Source organism: Mus pahari, chromosome 17 (genome assembly GCF_900095145.1).
Source record: "Mus pahari chromosome 17, PAHARI_EIJ_v1.1, whole genome shotgun sequence".
NCBI classification, from domain to species: domain Eukaryota; kingdom Metazoa; phylum Chordata; class Mammalia; order Rodentia; family Muridae; genus Mus; species Mus pahari.
Genome location: NC_034606.1, coordinates 600,162 through 616,303, shown reverse-complemented (window position 1 = coordinate 616,303; position 16,142 = coordinate 600,162). Strand labels below are relative to the sequence as shown.

Genomic DNA, 16,142 nt, shown 5'->3' with positions numbered 1-16,142 from the left:
CTCTGTATAGCCCTGGCTGTCCTGGAACTCAGAAATTCACCTGCCTCTGCCTCCCAAGTGCTGGGATTAAAGGTGTGCGCCACCACGCCCAGCTGTAAACATTTCTTAACATACTACAAGAAGAAAGGTTTCTTAGAGAAAATGGGAATAAGGTTCTAATCTTGTGGTTAGGTTTTGTGTGTGTGTCTGTGTGTGTGTGTGTGTGTGAATGTGTGTATATGTGTGAATGTATATGTGAATGTGTATATGTGTATCTGTGTGTGTATGTGTGTGTGAATGTGTGTATGTGACTGTGTATATGTCTATACCTGTGTATAGATGTGTGTGTGAGTGCCTCTATCTGTGTGCATATGTGTATGTGTGTATGTGAGTGTGCATGTGTGTATCTATTGAGTATATGTATGAGTTGTATGTGTGTGTGTGTGTGTGTGTGTGTGTATTATACACATATAGGTGAGTCAGCAGGAATTACAAATGAGGCCTTATTGCTAAGGGGGTTAGAAAACCAGGCCCCAATCACCACTATCAGGAGACAGTGGTAGAGCTGGGCAGATGTACCACCAGTACTACAGGACTTGGGTGCTCAATCCCATTTAGTGACTGTTAAGAGGTCAACAGCTTGTGGTCAGAATTGGGCTCCATGATTCTACTGCTGTTTCCTTGGCTAAGGTGCTGCCTTTATGGTAATCTGGGTTTAATAATGCTGGTGGATCTGGACACTGCTACTAGAGAGTGTATAGAGAGTGGACTCCTCAACTTAGTATTGACTTTTAGGCAGGCTTGCAGGGTTCTGTTCTATCCAGAGACTCATGCCATTTTTGTCAGAGCACTCTCTGAAGTTGTATGAGCCATAGAATAAGAGGTAAAATCACCTTTGCTAGACATAGCCAGCCATCTCCATGAGGGATACTGACTGATGGAAGGCCTACCATTCTCCCAAAGTCTTGGGGAGAGTCTTTCGTCTACTTTCCCATGATAATAATTTGAGTTAAAAACAAAACAATATATAGACAAAAACCCTGACTTAATCTTAGATATTTAAGGAATTAAGGGCCAGGACACACTATAGTGTTTGTTTCTTTATAAGCCCCTTCTCTTTGCATAAACTCTTGAAAAAAGATACTTTTAAAATTATATCTTACCATATTGTTATTTAATTTAGCTATCTGAAAAGAGCATCCTGTTCCTGCTTTAAGAAATATTGAGTACTACACAGTGGCACAGGCCTCCAATCCCAGTACTCAGAGACACAGAGCAGCACAAGTTCTAGACTAGGCCACATAGGAAACCCTGCTTCAAAAGTAAAAAACAAAACTAACAACAAAAGCTAACCTGGAGGAAAAGGGGGAATATAGGAACAGCAGGAGGAGAAACATTTATTGTTGTTTGTTTTTGGGAAAGGGGAAGAAGGATGATCCAGTATGTAGGGTGCATGAGGACCTGAGCCGGATTCTCGGTACCAATGTACAAGCGACGCATGGCAGAACACACATGTATTCCCAGAGCTGGACATGTTGTCAGGAAGAACAAGTGAACCATTACAATTGAATCAGTGAGCTTGAGGGTCATTGAATGAGATCCTGATTCAAAAATTTGAGGATATTTAATGTTAACCTTTAGTCTCTAAAGGCACAGGTATAGCTGATAATACCTGGTTTGATGGAGTTTTATAAAACTCAAATAGCAAAATTTAAAAATTAAACATTATAACAGCCTAATCCAGAGACTAAGTAATTTGATTCATACGTGTTGAGGAATGATGTAAGAAAACTGTGAGCTGAGGTGACTCTGGCTGCCTTTGTGATGTCATTTGAAGTACAAAGTGTGCATAGATTAGATTTGTTGTTCTTATACCTAGATCTGAAGAAGGGTGCAATGATGTCACACTCTGGTAGTGTCAGAATGACCACATTAAAAATACTTGGGGGCAATAGGGTTAAAAAGTAAAAATTCGGGGTCTGCAACCCTATAGGTAGAACAACAATATGAGCTAATCAGTACCTCCAGAGCTCGTGTCTCTAGCTGCATATATAGCAGAAGATGGCCTAGTCAGCCATCATTGGGAAGAGGGGCCCCTTGGTCTTGCAAACTTTATATGCACCATACAGGGGAATGCCAGGGCCAAGAAGTGGGAGTGAGTGGGCAGCGGAGCAGGGTGGAGGGGAGGGTATAGGGGTCATTCGGGATAGCATTTGAAATGTAAATGAAGAAAATATCTAATAAAATAATTTTTTAAAAAAGTAAAAATTCCTACAAAACACACTTACTTGGATAATGTGAGCATATCTCCTTGGATTTGTAACATATCCCTTTTAAAGTGAATTGTGAAACTTAATGTGGGTCAGGAAGTTGGCAAAAATTTTACTACTAAAAGTAGGTAATTTTTTTATACATTTATGTACAGAGGAAATTTTGTTTCTCAGCACTAGAAATGGAGGAAATGCTAAATATAATTGTATATATTCATTTTAGCCTTTTTCTGTTCTTAAGGTGGTTAGAGTTAAAATAAGCTGATGTATTTAAAATTATTATCAATCCCATCCCTCATTTGATAAAATCTATTTAAAATATTGCCCTTACTAATGACTACCAGAACACACCAGTGTTTATTACCCCATGATTCATTTGCCAGAAGTTTGTGCAATAAATCAGGGTAAAGTTAAATATTTTTCATGCCAGACTAGAATATACCAATCTATTTTATTGTACTACTTCATGTAATGAAGCCTTCTCAAGGCCGGGTTACCTTACTAATTATAATTATGCTATAACATATTCATTTTTGCTTAAAATGTAAGAGATTTCAAAATGCCATTAAATCCAGTTGAAATTAATTTAGATCCTCCAACCTTTGTATGTTTTAGAACATGAGATCTGACATGCTGGCCTCCTAAGAGAAGGGAGGAGAGTAACTCTTTTCCCACAAAAACCTGATTGGACCAATTGCATCTGGGCAATCATCATTTGATTAATTGATTTGAAAATTTGAGAAAAGGATCCTATTTTTCAAAATACAAAGTTAAATTCCACTTCCACAAGTGAACTTTTATTCACAGTAATGTGCTCTTTGTATGGTGACAATTTCTTCTAGTAAACATGAGCTTGATTCAACCTGTAGAGTAGTTCACATTTTAAATAATCACTTCATCAAGAAGCAATAATGCAAAGGGCCCTTTAGCAGGCTTTCTCATCCTGTCTAGCTGAGCATGAAGGGGTCACTCTCCTTTCTAGTATTCCATTGGGTCCTCACAATCCTGCTGTCCCTTAGAAGGAGTCAGTTGTGGCTTCAATGGCCGCCATTCAATGATCTGCTATGCCAAAGCATTCATCCACATGGAAACAGTATCATCTCAGTCAACATATGTCAATTTAAAGAGAAATGTCTTCTATAGGCGTATGCACTTGAACACATGGTTCCTTTCTAGGTGATGATGGTGTGAGTGGGTTATAAATCCTCCAGGAGCTTTGCTGGGAAAGCATGTTCCTAGGGGTAGGATCTAAGCCTTCTAGGCTTTTCCTGCTTCCCGCTTTCTCTCTACCTCCTGTGTGCACATTAAATGTGATCAGCCAGCCTCTTGCTACTGCTGCCTGATTACCTGTTTTATTTACCATTATGGACCCTCCCTCTGCAACTGTAAAACAGAATATAATCTCCATTCTATAAGTGGATTTGTTCATGATATTTTGTACAGCAACAGACAAGGAACTAATACATACCCAAAACTCGTGAATAAAACGCCCTTAATTTCTCCAAATTATAGAACAGTAGAATCAAGGCAATTGGTCTCATTGCAATGATTGAAGAGAGGAGAAAGAGCCATTAGAGTAGAAGCAAAACTTTTTTTCTACTCCTTTAGAATTACACCATCAAATATCTATAAAATATAATACCTACAGGGATTACCCAACCTGTAAAGGGTACCATCATACATACTGGGAAGGGTAGGGGCAGCTGGGATGTTTATATGTTTCTTGTGAGGATGTAAATAGTTAAGCTCTCATCTCTTAGAAGTTTTTAATGAAAGTGAACATACTCCTATGATCTAGCTATTTTACTCCTAGAATGTAAAGTCCATCCAAATGTATATGTCCATCCAAACAACTCTACAGAAATGCTGATATCACATTTTTTGTGATAGCTAACACTGGAAAGAGCACAAATGTCCATCAACAGAACAACTGGAAGTTTATAACAGAAATTGGAGTTTATTCACATAACAAAGAACTACTCAGAAAGGTGCTGATTCCTGTTAATAAAGCAACATTGATAGATTCTAAATCCATATTGCTTAGTAAAAGAATCTGGATTAGAGATTACACACTATATGCTTATATTTACATGAGGATCAAGGCCAGGCACAACCAATTTGTGGTAATAAAAAAATATCAGTACAGTATTTGTCTTTGGTAGAGTTGAAGGGAAATTTGAAGCAGTATAAAGGATGTTTGTAGCATAATGCTCACACTCTCATGTTGATCGATGTGATGATTACCAGATGAGCTGGCTAGTTTTAAGTTAATTTGAAATCAGCTACAGTCATCTGAGAGGTAGGAACATCCATTGGCAAAATGCCTTCATAAAATCAGACTGTAGACAAGCCTTTAGAGCATTTTTTTTTTAAAACAGGGTTTCTCTGTATAGCCCTGGCAGTCCTGGACTCCCAAGTGCTGGAATTAAAGTCATGTGCAACCACCACCTGGCCATAGAGCATTTTCTTAGTGATTAATAGGGGAGGGCTCAACTCATTGTGCATTGTTCCCTCCCTTGGCTGGTGGTCTTGGGGTCTGTAAGAAAGCAGGCTGAGCAAACCATGCGAAGCCTCTAATTAAGCCTAAATAAAATGATAGAATAAGTAACTTAAACCACAAACAATATGCCTCTAAACAATTATCATATTCATGTGCTAATGTAATGACAGAGACATCAGAGGAAACTTGGAAATTAGGAAATAACATTGTATTACCCATCAGAATAAGAAAATCTCCTTTATAAGACTTTATGCAATGAATTGTTAGGGAGGTGCTAAGTTGATCTTAGGAATGATTTTTGTTATGGTTTGAATCTTACATGTCTCCTGCGACCCTATGTATTGAAGGCTTGATCCACTCTGCAGCAGTACTGATTGGTGGGGTGTTTGTCTGCAAGGTGACTAGACTATAAAGACCTTACGAATTGATTAATATATTTATTCATAGCTTAGAGGGTTTGGAAAGGACAGTCTCATCATAAAGGGATATGTTCTTGCTTCCTGACCACCATAAAGTGTAAGCAATTTGGTTGCATGATGTTCTTCTGTTTACCTTGTCATGAAATCAGAAATAACAGAGCCAAATAATCATGGGCCAAAATCTCTGAAACTGTGAACCAGAATAAACCTTTCCTCCATATAGAATAATCATTACTGATACTTCTTTACAGTTATGGACAGGTGACTAATATGAGTTTTATTCTGATTGACTAATTTAGTCAAGTCATAGCAAAAACTTAAGTGTCTGTTTTCTATTATCTTACTTACGAGCTGTTTCCAAAAATACATGTATATACTTTTTTGCTGGAAAATTTGCTTCCTTGGAGAGAACATTTTATAAATTGCAATAAAATTCCAGGAGAATTTAAAAATTCACATACTAAGCACCAATAGTTTTATCTATTTCTTAGATATACAATAACTTAATGAATTTTCAGTAGCTTAGTAAATTTCAACAGGTATTAAAATAATTAAGCCAATATTTTATAAGATAGCATAATTATAAAGTGAAGGTAGCTATTAATCAGAATATAATTTTAAAAATCAGTCTGGGCAATGAATTTTGTCCTGTCACTTAATTTTTATATGTGTATGTTAATAAAAGTGCACTATTAAGGCATATTTACTAAAAAAATGATAGTGAATTACTTTCACTCCCATAAAGATGAACTAAACATGTTCATTAAAATATTTGTTTAGACTATTCATTGAAGAATAGATTTTATAAATGGAAAATAGAGTTACATTCAGAGGAGAAAGAAAAAAAATAATTTTCTACATGTTTTTCTCCACAGCTGGTCCCCTGTGTGTTTAGCCAGCTGTGCTGTGAAACTCTACCCAACAAGAAGACGACTGTGGATGCAGCTTTATATAACATACTACCTCCCTGCAAAACACTTGCTGTTGGATACAGTCCACAAAATATACCGAATTTTCTTTCCCTATAAAACAGTACAGAGATTACTGCATGGGAACACTGTGAAACTATAATTTTATCATAAGACTGTGAGCCAGTAAGTATCTTCTGAAGAGAGCCTTCTAGTACAACTAGTGTAAAAGTTATTGTTGTAAGGTACACGAGTAATGAATAGGCTTCTGTCAAGTAAACACTGATGTGGAAGGGTTGTTCCACTTCTTGTTATTGTTCTATGACAAAGGACCTCTACTGTGATGTTACTTGTGAACTGTTAACACTTCTGACACTGTGAATAACCTGTTTTATCCCCACTCCTGGGACTTATGATTTGCTTATACATTCATACTTTTGTGTATTTTTACATTATTTTATGTGTATGGTGTTTTGTCTGCACATATGTCTGTGAACCTTGTGCTTGTTTGGTACACATAGAGGTCAGGGGAGGGCATCAGATGCTTAGGACTGGAGTTCAGGGAGATTATAAGTTAGTATGTAGGTGCTGGGGATAGAAGTTCAGTCCTCCTCCTTCTCCTCCTCCTTTTCTTCTTCCTCATCTTTCTCCTCCTCCTCTTCCTCCTCCTCCACCTCCTCCTCCTCCTCCTCCTCCTCCTCCTCCTCCAGAGCAGGCATATACACATATCCTTCCCCTGTTTACCTGGGAACACTCAAATAGCTTCTCTTTGAGCTAATATTCAACTTGTCCTCAAGGTTTCCTGTCCTTATACACTTTACTCTTTAAAAGTTGTTCTCTGAAGTACCCCCCCCACACACAGTGTTAAAGAAGGTTTGTAGATTAGACAATTGTTGTTTTCCACAGTAGCCTTCTTGCTTTAGGAAGCACCGACTCCTAAGTTTAATATCTGACCAGGCAGTCCTCTGTGTTCCCAGTTCAGAGATGTGTGAATGACTCACTCCTAACACCATGAAGTTGATGCTGCTTGTTGACTCCAGGTATCAGGGCCTCAAATCCCAGGACTTCAGGGAGAGGACTTGTCTCAGTGGGGAGGCGATGATTACCTAGCTTCCTGCCATATATGAGCACAGCAGAACTATTAAGACTCTTAAGAAAATGGCAAGACTCAGCTGAGAGTTTTCTAGGGCCATGAGTATGATCAGACAATAGAAGGGTCATTAGCCACACATAGCATCTTCATCTCACCAGGACATTCTTGCTGACAGGACTGGGTATTTGCCAGTTAGTTGGCCATAAAGGACTAAGAATTCTTAGACAATTATAGAGGATTTTAAAACCCAAATTCAAACCAATGCTTTTGGTTTATGCTGCGATTACAAATGTTAGTGTTCAGCAGATGCTGGATAGTTTTACCTTATGTAGCTCATAATACTGGGAGGCACCAATTCCTCCTTGTTCTTCTGCAGTCCAGAGCACCAGGCGCAGAGTCCTCTTTGGACGCAGCCCTTGGAAAATAATAAAAGGCATCTGTCAATTTGTTTTGAATGTTTTTTAAAGTGGTAAAGACCTCATCAGCACTGTGGGGATAAGAGTGGGTCAGAGGCACCGTCTCTTGCTGGTGTTATCATCCACACCGCTTCAGGGTACAGATGATGGCACAAGGGAACAGCTTCAGAAATAATCTCCAGGGCAAGGTAAAAGTGAAAATGGTTATGGCCAATGTTATTTTCAGGGCCTAGTGTGTAGTCAAGTTCTGTGAAGTATTTATTATACCAATCTAGAAGGCAATGTCAGGAGGATCCTAAGATCTTAAAGCCTTCCAGAGCTGTCAATTGGAACCAAATCACTTAACAGTATTTCAGGATACAGTGAGCAGGGATCACCTAAGCATGAATCCATGGGCAAGGTTCTCATGCTTCCCCCAGGAACTTAATAACTAAGAGGCTGATGCAAGGTCCGTGATTAGTCATGGCCATGCACTGGAAAACAGAAAGTCATTCCCACGCGGTCAATGAAATATAATTGAATGAGCCTGTCATTTTTCACATTACTTCACTAACACCATGGCAACCACCTCAGAGATTTGCAATAAATAATGTGCATAGATAGTCTCAGACTCAACTTACTAATTTCTACATTGTAATTATATGAACAAAATATGTAGCTATTTAGTAGAAAAGCATGTTTGGATTCTGAGGTTTTGTTTTTCTTGTGCTAGAGATCAGCAGGATGATCCTCTCTCATATTACTGGACAGCAGTAGTAACAAGCCATAGTTCCTAGTGGGTCACATGATCACAAGGAACAACTACCAATGCCCTCCACTGTGTGAAGTTGCTGTCACAGGATGCTTGACAGGTGAAGTGCTTGAATATACTTAGGATAGTTGTTCTCAACCCTCCTAATGCTGCAACCCTTTATTATAGTTCTTCATGATGTGGCATCCCCTAACCATATAGTTTTTTTATTGCTTCCCATAACTGTAATTTTGGTCCTGTTATAAATTGTAATTTAAATGTCTCTGTTTTCCAATGGTCTTGGGCAAACCCTGTGAAAGGGTGGTTTGACCCACCAAAGGAGTCACAACGGTTGAGAACCACTGACTTAGGATTTTCCCTCACAACTTAGAGTGGTTTGGCAAGGATGCAGCCACTACTCTAAGCCGAGACCCTTTTACTTCTATTCTCAGGTTTTTAATTAATGGTAAACTTGTTACACCTAGAGTCTTTTGGGAGGGGGTTCCCAAGACTGTCCAGGAATCATTAACTGCAAGTTAACTATTAACTATTAACTTTTGTCTCAATTTTGAACGTATGGTAAAACAATGACTTAAATGAGCCACATTGCTACCATGGGCTAAAATTTTTCCTGCTTTTGACCTGATAATTGCTAGTAAGTAGCAAAAGCAGAGACCATAAAGCTGGCCTTCAATGTTATTCTAATGATTCATCTTCCTGCAGGTGAATTGTTAGAGATGATTGCAGTGGGTTTTCAGTAGCTCTGAGGGAGCCATATTACCAATCTCAGGTATATCCACATAACCGCACTGCAGCTTTCCGCAAGCTACAGTTTGGGCAGTAAATGCTCCTGAGCCATCAAGCCCATCCTGCCCACTCCAGGCATTGACACATTCTCCTTGCAGAAGCCTGATGGTAAGAATCTTGAAGTAAGGAGCTCCACTTCCCTTGAGGTGAGCATAGCTGTGACATCATTTCATATGTGAACATTAGGTGAAAAAATCCAGGTTCCAGATGTCTGCAGGTCTGAGTTCCCGGGAAAGCGGGGGCGAAGTACATCCTCAGGAAATACTGCTGCCACTTGTTTAAACATCTATATAGAACCCAGTTCCTTAGTCTCTGGCCCAGAGCTCCAGCCTCTACTGACGGAGCTATTGCAGCCACCTATCTCTCTTGCTGCTGCGGCCCTCTCCTTCCTTCAGATGATTGTGACTGGAAGAATCTTTGCAAAAGTGAAGCCAGACCACACTATTTTTCTGACCCAAATCTCCAATACTACGAGCTTGTGAAATGCAAAGATTTAGAGTTTAAGTTTTGTTTTGTTTTTTTTTTTTTAAGTTACAAGTATGGTAGGGCCAACATCAGAGGACAAATTGTATTTTTTTTGTTTTGGTTTTGGTTTTTTTTGTTGTTGTTGTTTTTTTCCCTACCATTTGGGTCCTGGGATCTAACTCAGGTGCTAGTTTTAGCAAAAAATGCCTCTAACCAGTGAGTCATATTTACTGGTCCTGGTTTATACTTAAATTTAAAAAAATATGGTATGGTTATGGATGTTCTGCTTGCACCTATATATGCATTAGGTTCCCTAGAACTGAGGAGGCTAAAAGAGGGATCAAGTCCCCTAGAACTGGAGTTACAGTTCAAATAAAATTCAAAGCTACTTTTACAGCTACATGTCCTCCTAAAATGTTTCTTCAAGCTCATTTCTTCAAGCTCATTATATGTGAGAGAGGCAGACATATTTAGTAAACCCCACCTTTGATGGTTCACAGCTGTGTAACTACTCAGTAGTTGGTGAAACTCAGCCTGCTTGTTTGACAAATAGAGATCATATTATAGACCTGTGCTATAATTCTTCCTCTCGATGGCCAGAATGATTTATGAGGAAATTCCTGTAGCAGGCATGAAATTGACATTAATAATGAACTGTAAAGCTACATGATAACTCTCCAGGACAAAACATACTTTACACACACACCCCAGAGGAAAAGAATCACTTACATACTCAGAGAGGAAATCCTTCCAAGGCCTTTCAGGAATTGGCAATGAAGAGAGGGAGCACTGGCTCCACAGTCAACTGTAATAGTCAACTATGGCATAAACTTCACCAAATTGTCAAGGAAAGTGATCTCATCAGGATTGCTAAAGATCTTTGTCCTTTTTTTTAAAGTATACTTGATGGTATTGGAGAGATGGCTATGTGGCTAAGAATACTTGCTACTTTTGTAGAAGACTTGAGTTTTATTCACAATAGACTGTGAATTCCCCAGAGATCTGAAGTCCTCTTCTTCCTCCATGGGTACCAGAGGAATATGTAATGTATGAACATACATGAAAGCATTGACAAATACACATAAGATAGTAATAAATAAATCTTCAAGAAAAAGATGTAGACTGGTATGGTGGTGAAACCATTAATTTCAGCACGTGGGAGGCAGAGGCAGGTGGATCTCTGTAAGTCTGAAACCATTCTAGTCTACAAAGAGAGTTCCAGGACAGACAGAGCTACACAGAAAAAAAAACTATCTTGAAAAAAAACCAAAAATGAAAAGCCCAAACAAGCAAAAAAGAAAGAGAAAAAGGAAAGGAAAAACAAAAAACGAGAAAAGAGAAAAAGATGTGCTTGAAGTCAAATAAGCCTTGTGTGTGTATGTGTGCAACAAAGGAAGGAGTAATATGTACTAATGTTGCATACTAAAAAAAAAGTATTCTAGTTTTCCACACTGGTTAATGCATTTGGATTATTCTCACTTCCGCCCACCTTCTCTTATCTCCCTAAGACTCCTGTTACCTTCCACATAATTTCCTTACAAATCTCCTCCCACTTTTATGTCTTTTTGTTGTTTTGTGACCAACTGAATTAAATCAGGACCAACTGTGTGATCACAGCTTTGGAACTATCCACTGGAGCCTGATGGATTCACTGGTGAATAGACAACTGAGGAAGATGACTGCTTCACGCCCAGACTCTGTCAGTAGCCAATACCTTAGTAATGGATAACATAGAGGGCACTGTGGTGCCCTTGCTAACCAACACTAATTACAGGGCTGGTCTTGTGCAGGCCCAGTGCAAGTTACTGCAGCTGTCATAGTTTTATGATTCTGAGGGCTGTGTCCCATCTAAAGGATGGTAATGCACAGCTTTTCTCACTATCTTCTGTATCTTACCTTTGTTCTACCTCTCTAATAATGTTACCTGAACCTTTCAGAAACTGAAGAATTACATTTCTTTCTTTTGTTTTTTTTTTGTTTTTTGTTTTTTTTTTTTTTTGTTTTTTGTTTTTTTGTTTTTTGAGACAGGGTTTCTTTGTGCAGCCCTGGTTGTCCTGGAACTCACTCTGTAGACCAGGCTGGCCTTGAACTCAAAAATCCACCTGCCTCTGCCTCCAAAGTGCTGGGATTAAAGGCATGCACCACCACGCCTGGCTAAGAATTACATTTCTTTAAACTTCTCTACACCTAACAGCAACATGGCACCCTGAATTGTTAAAAGGATGGACATATTTGAAAGAATAAATAGTACAGGGCACAGAAAATTCATTTTCAAAGTCATTTCTCTGAAGACCCTTGCAGACTGAATTCACCATTTAAAGTCATTATCACAAAGAAAAGAGTAGTCTCCCTCATATTTCAAATTGGTCAAAGGGCCAGTGGAGTCATATTAATGTAGTACAGAAGCAACTTGTTGAAGTAAGTAATATAGAGACCTCCAAAAGACATAAGCATAAAAAAACCCCTAAAAACCCCACAGAACCCCTTTGAGTGCATGAGAAATCCAGCACCCACTCACACTACTTCACAAAGCAGGAGAAAAGGAATCCAGGGTTTATCTGATGCCTAAGGGACTCAGAAGTCTCCTTTCACTCTCACAATCCGATTGCCACTAAACTCAGAGAAATGAATGGGATTTCATCCATTGACTTGGACCTATGTCTAATGTGCCATTTTCATTCCTAGACCCCCTAGGAATCAATGTGTTCACCCTCGGGTCTGAAGGAGCTGTGTTTCCTTCCTGCTTACCATCTCTGAACCCTGATGATTTCTTCTACACAGTAAAAAAAATAATGACAACTTCATGGGATTATTAGGAAAATTAATGGGATAAGACATAAACAATCTTACCTAACTCATGTGTCAGTCATAGGTAATGTTTCATAGCACATGTATTGGTCATAGTCTCTGGAACATATGCTTCCAAGGACTGTTTCTTAGTTCTCTGTGCCTAATTCTAGATGGCTTTAAATCTGGTAACAAGTGTCCAGAGTGGGAGAACCAAGACAAAGCCTCTTGCTTATGTCTCTTCTATACAGTCGTAGGACACCACTAATGTACAGACCCTCAATCATGGAAAATTCAGATTTCAGTTTAGCTGTAGAAAACACAGCCTATTTTAGAGTGAGATGTATGTATACCTCAGCAAGAATATGTTCCATGACAAAACAAAGCACTTCCTCACTTTTCAGGTAAGAACAGTCAGAAAACATTTTATGGATGAGGTCAAAGCAAAATATATCTGAGCACCAAATGAGATTAATGCATAGTTTTAACTTTAATTTCATCTTAAATTTAATTTATGCTTTATTTAAATAAAATATCTTAAATCCAATCTAATGTTCATTTTTCATTTTATGTTTTAATTGTGTGTGTGGATGTGTGTCTGTGCATGCACACACACATGTGGGGGCAGGGAGAGAGACAGAGAGACAGAGATAGAGACCGGAAGACAAATTATGGGAATTTGGTTTTATCCTTCCACCCTGTTGATTGGGGTCATCAGGCATAAAGACAAAGCCTTTACTCACTGATCCACCTTGGTGTCTCCAACCCAGTTTTAAAATCTACATATTTAAGTATGTAAAATAACAGTATCCACAACTACTATCGGAATAAATCAATAGCAGCAGCAAAGATCAAAGCAGAGATTCATTCGACATAAGGAAGCAGGAGCAAAGAGCTCACGCATAGAAATGCTATGTCCCAGTTCTGGGTGGTACTCAGTGGGATGCAGACCTAGTTCAAAGCAAGCACATGAACTGAAGAAGGACGGAGACCCATCTAGCTGTAGCCAGGTAGGCATTAGGATTTTCAGAATTTTCACCACAGAATGGGCCATCTACTGGGTTTCTGATAAGTACATCCACCCTGTTTGACAAACAGTTGACAGATTTGTGGCTTTTCTCTATAAGACCAATTGTCAAAACTTCATTTTGGCGTACAAATGTGATCTACCTGCATTTTATTTTATTTTATTTTATTTTATTTTATTTTATTTTATTCAAAAACATTGGTGCTGGGGGGGAAAGCACCTACAATGAAGGATGAAGAGAAGATTTGTTTAATAGTGGGTTTTATTATTTCCAAATTTATAGGCAAAGAAACTGAGATGTTACTAACTAATAAATGGAAAAGGTCAATTGGCTGACCTATTTTCAAACTTGGAAAATGGCAAAACAAAATCAACTTGACTTTTAACAAAAATCTAAATTTAAATCTTCTTGTAGATCCCTTTCTCAAATCCTGAATTCTAGAGAAACTATGAATCCTCAGACCCACTTGCTTCTGTCTCCCACCCTTTGGAACTTTGACTAAGTTCTGCCTTCTGTGACCTGATTTTGAAGAGCAAGCATATGTGGTCCTTACAGAAATATACTCACACTAGTTAAAAAATGCTGTAATTTTCCAGCTCCCTTTAGTAGCAGGTTGGAAGAGAAATCCTACTCTTAAAAAGATAGAGACTCTGGCATATGTGTCATCAATGTGTATTGTGTCTAAGTTCCAGAGATAAATAATGGTCTGGGAGCCTATGGACTGAATGGAGTGTGGCTAATTGCATGGGGCTGAGGTTCTATTTTCACACAGATAAAATTAGACAATTTGTCATATTATAGATGAGAACATTATCATTGATTTGTTAAAATAGGGGAATGGACAAAGATTAATTATTCAGTGAAGAAATTTGCACCTATTCTTTACAAGCAGGAGCAAAGAATTACCTTGAAGACCTTTGTTCTTGGGATTGTTACTGTGTCTCCGTCTTAGTTGTATAAATATAAAGCAACCAGGTGCTTCATTGGTGCACTGGGTCAAGGCAACAGATTAAAAAAATATTTGTATAGATTTATTTATTTTATTTTATGTATATGAATGTATGTGTACAATGTGCTTGCCTGTGGGTGGCTGTGAGCTACCATGTGGGTGCTGAAAGTTGAACCCAGGTCCTCTGCAAGAGAAACAAGCATTCTTAACTGATGAAGCCTCTCTCCATCCCTGAACAGAGGGTTTTTTTCTGTTTGTTTTATTATTTCTTTTAGTTTTTAGATTATAATTATGTGATTTTCCTCTTCTCTCCAAACTTTCCTATATACTCTTCTTTGCTGTCTGTCTTAGTTAGGGTTTTACTGCTGTGAACAGACACCAAGACCAAGACAACTCTTATAAGAACAATATTTAGTTGGGGCTGGCTTACAGGTTCAGAGGTTCAGTCCACTTTCATCAAGGTGCAAGCATGCCAGGATCTAGGTATGCATGGTGAAGGAGGAGCTGAGAACTCTATATCTTTATCTGAAGTCTGCTAGCAGAATACTGACTTCTAGGCAACTAGAAGTAGAGACTTAAAGCCCACACCCACAGTGACACACTTATTCCAACAAGGCCACACTTCCAAATAGTGCCAGTCCCTGAGCCAAGCATATACAAACCATCACACTGTCTTTTAAATTCTTGGCTTCTTTTTACATTAACTGTTGTCATATGCCTATAAATATATGTGTGTATACATATTCCTAAATATAACCTGCTTATTCAGTATATGTTGCTACCTTCAAAGCAGTTTGAAGAAATGTGATGATATTTATATTATGCTTAATAAGTGTTATAACACTTAATAAAAAGCAACAGTCCTACCTCATAATGATTAGGGTTCTAATATCCAGGAAATTAATCACTATTAATCACTGGTAATACAGAAACCATGTGACTACTAGTATGTGCTGGCCACTTATAAGCTATTCCAGTTTTCCACTCATACTCTGCTTATTCCTTTCATCCTAAGCTATGATACATTGCTTATCAGTTTTGAACATGCTATGCATCCTATTTGAGATCATTGGTCTTTTGCACATATTCTTTTTTTTCTATCTCTACGCCCTATTTGCCTTTTTATTTGGTCAATTTCTATTCATTCAATAAAGTCCTTTTTTAAAAAAAATAATTTGTTTTTTACATTCCATATTCTATCCCCTGCCCCCACCATACATCTTCTGACTGCTCCATATCCCATATCTCTTCCCCACCTGATTTCTACATGGATGCCCCCATCCCCAACCCACCTGACTTCTAAACTCTCTGGGGGCCTCCAGTCTCTTGAGAGTTAGGTACATCATCTCTGAATGAACACAGAAGCAGAAGTCCTCTTCTGTATGTGTTTTGGGGGCCTCATATTAGCTTTTGTATGCTGTCTGTTTGGTGGTCTAGTGTTTGAGAGATCTCGGGGGTCCAGATGGAGACTGTTGGTCCTCCTACAGGATCGCCCTTCTCCTCAGCTTCTTTCAGCCTTACCTAATTCAACAACAGGAGTCAGCTACTTCTGTCCATTGGTTGGGTGGAAATATCTGCATCTGACGCTTTCAGCTGCTTGTTGGGTCTTTCAGAGGGCAGTCATGATAGATCCCATTTTTTGAGTGTTCCATAGCCTCAATAATAGTGTTAGGCCTTGTGACCTCCCTTTGAGCTAGATCCCAAATTGGGCCTGTCACTGGATTTTTAATATTACTTTTTTATATACATAAACATATATATGTATATATATGTATATATATGTATATATAT

The 16,142-nt window shown here is 38.5% G+C and overlaps 1 protein-coding gene across 2 annotated transcripts in view; it reads right to left on the bottom strand.

Annotated features, from left to right (window-relative positions):
• The window catches only part of Cpq (carboxypeptidase Q), a 377,206-nt gene that overhangs the window by 99,493 nt on the left and 261,571 nt on the right, over positions 1 to 16,142 (bottom strand). For both annotated transcript variants that reach the window (XM_021216707.2, XM_029548087.1), the window contains one exon: positions 7,493 to 7,584. In XM_021216707.2, the coding sequence (XP_021072366.1) occupies positions 7,493 to 7,584 (92 nt within the window). The remainder of the gene's footprint in view (positions 1 to 7,492; positions 7,585 to 16,142) is intronic.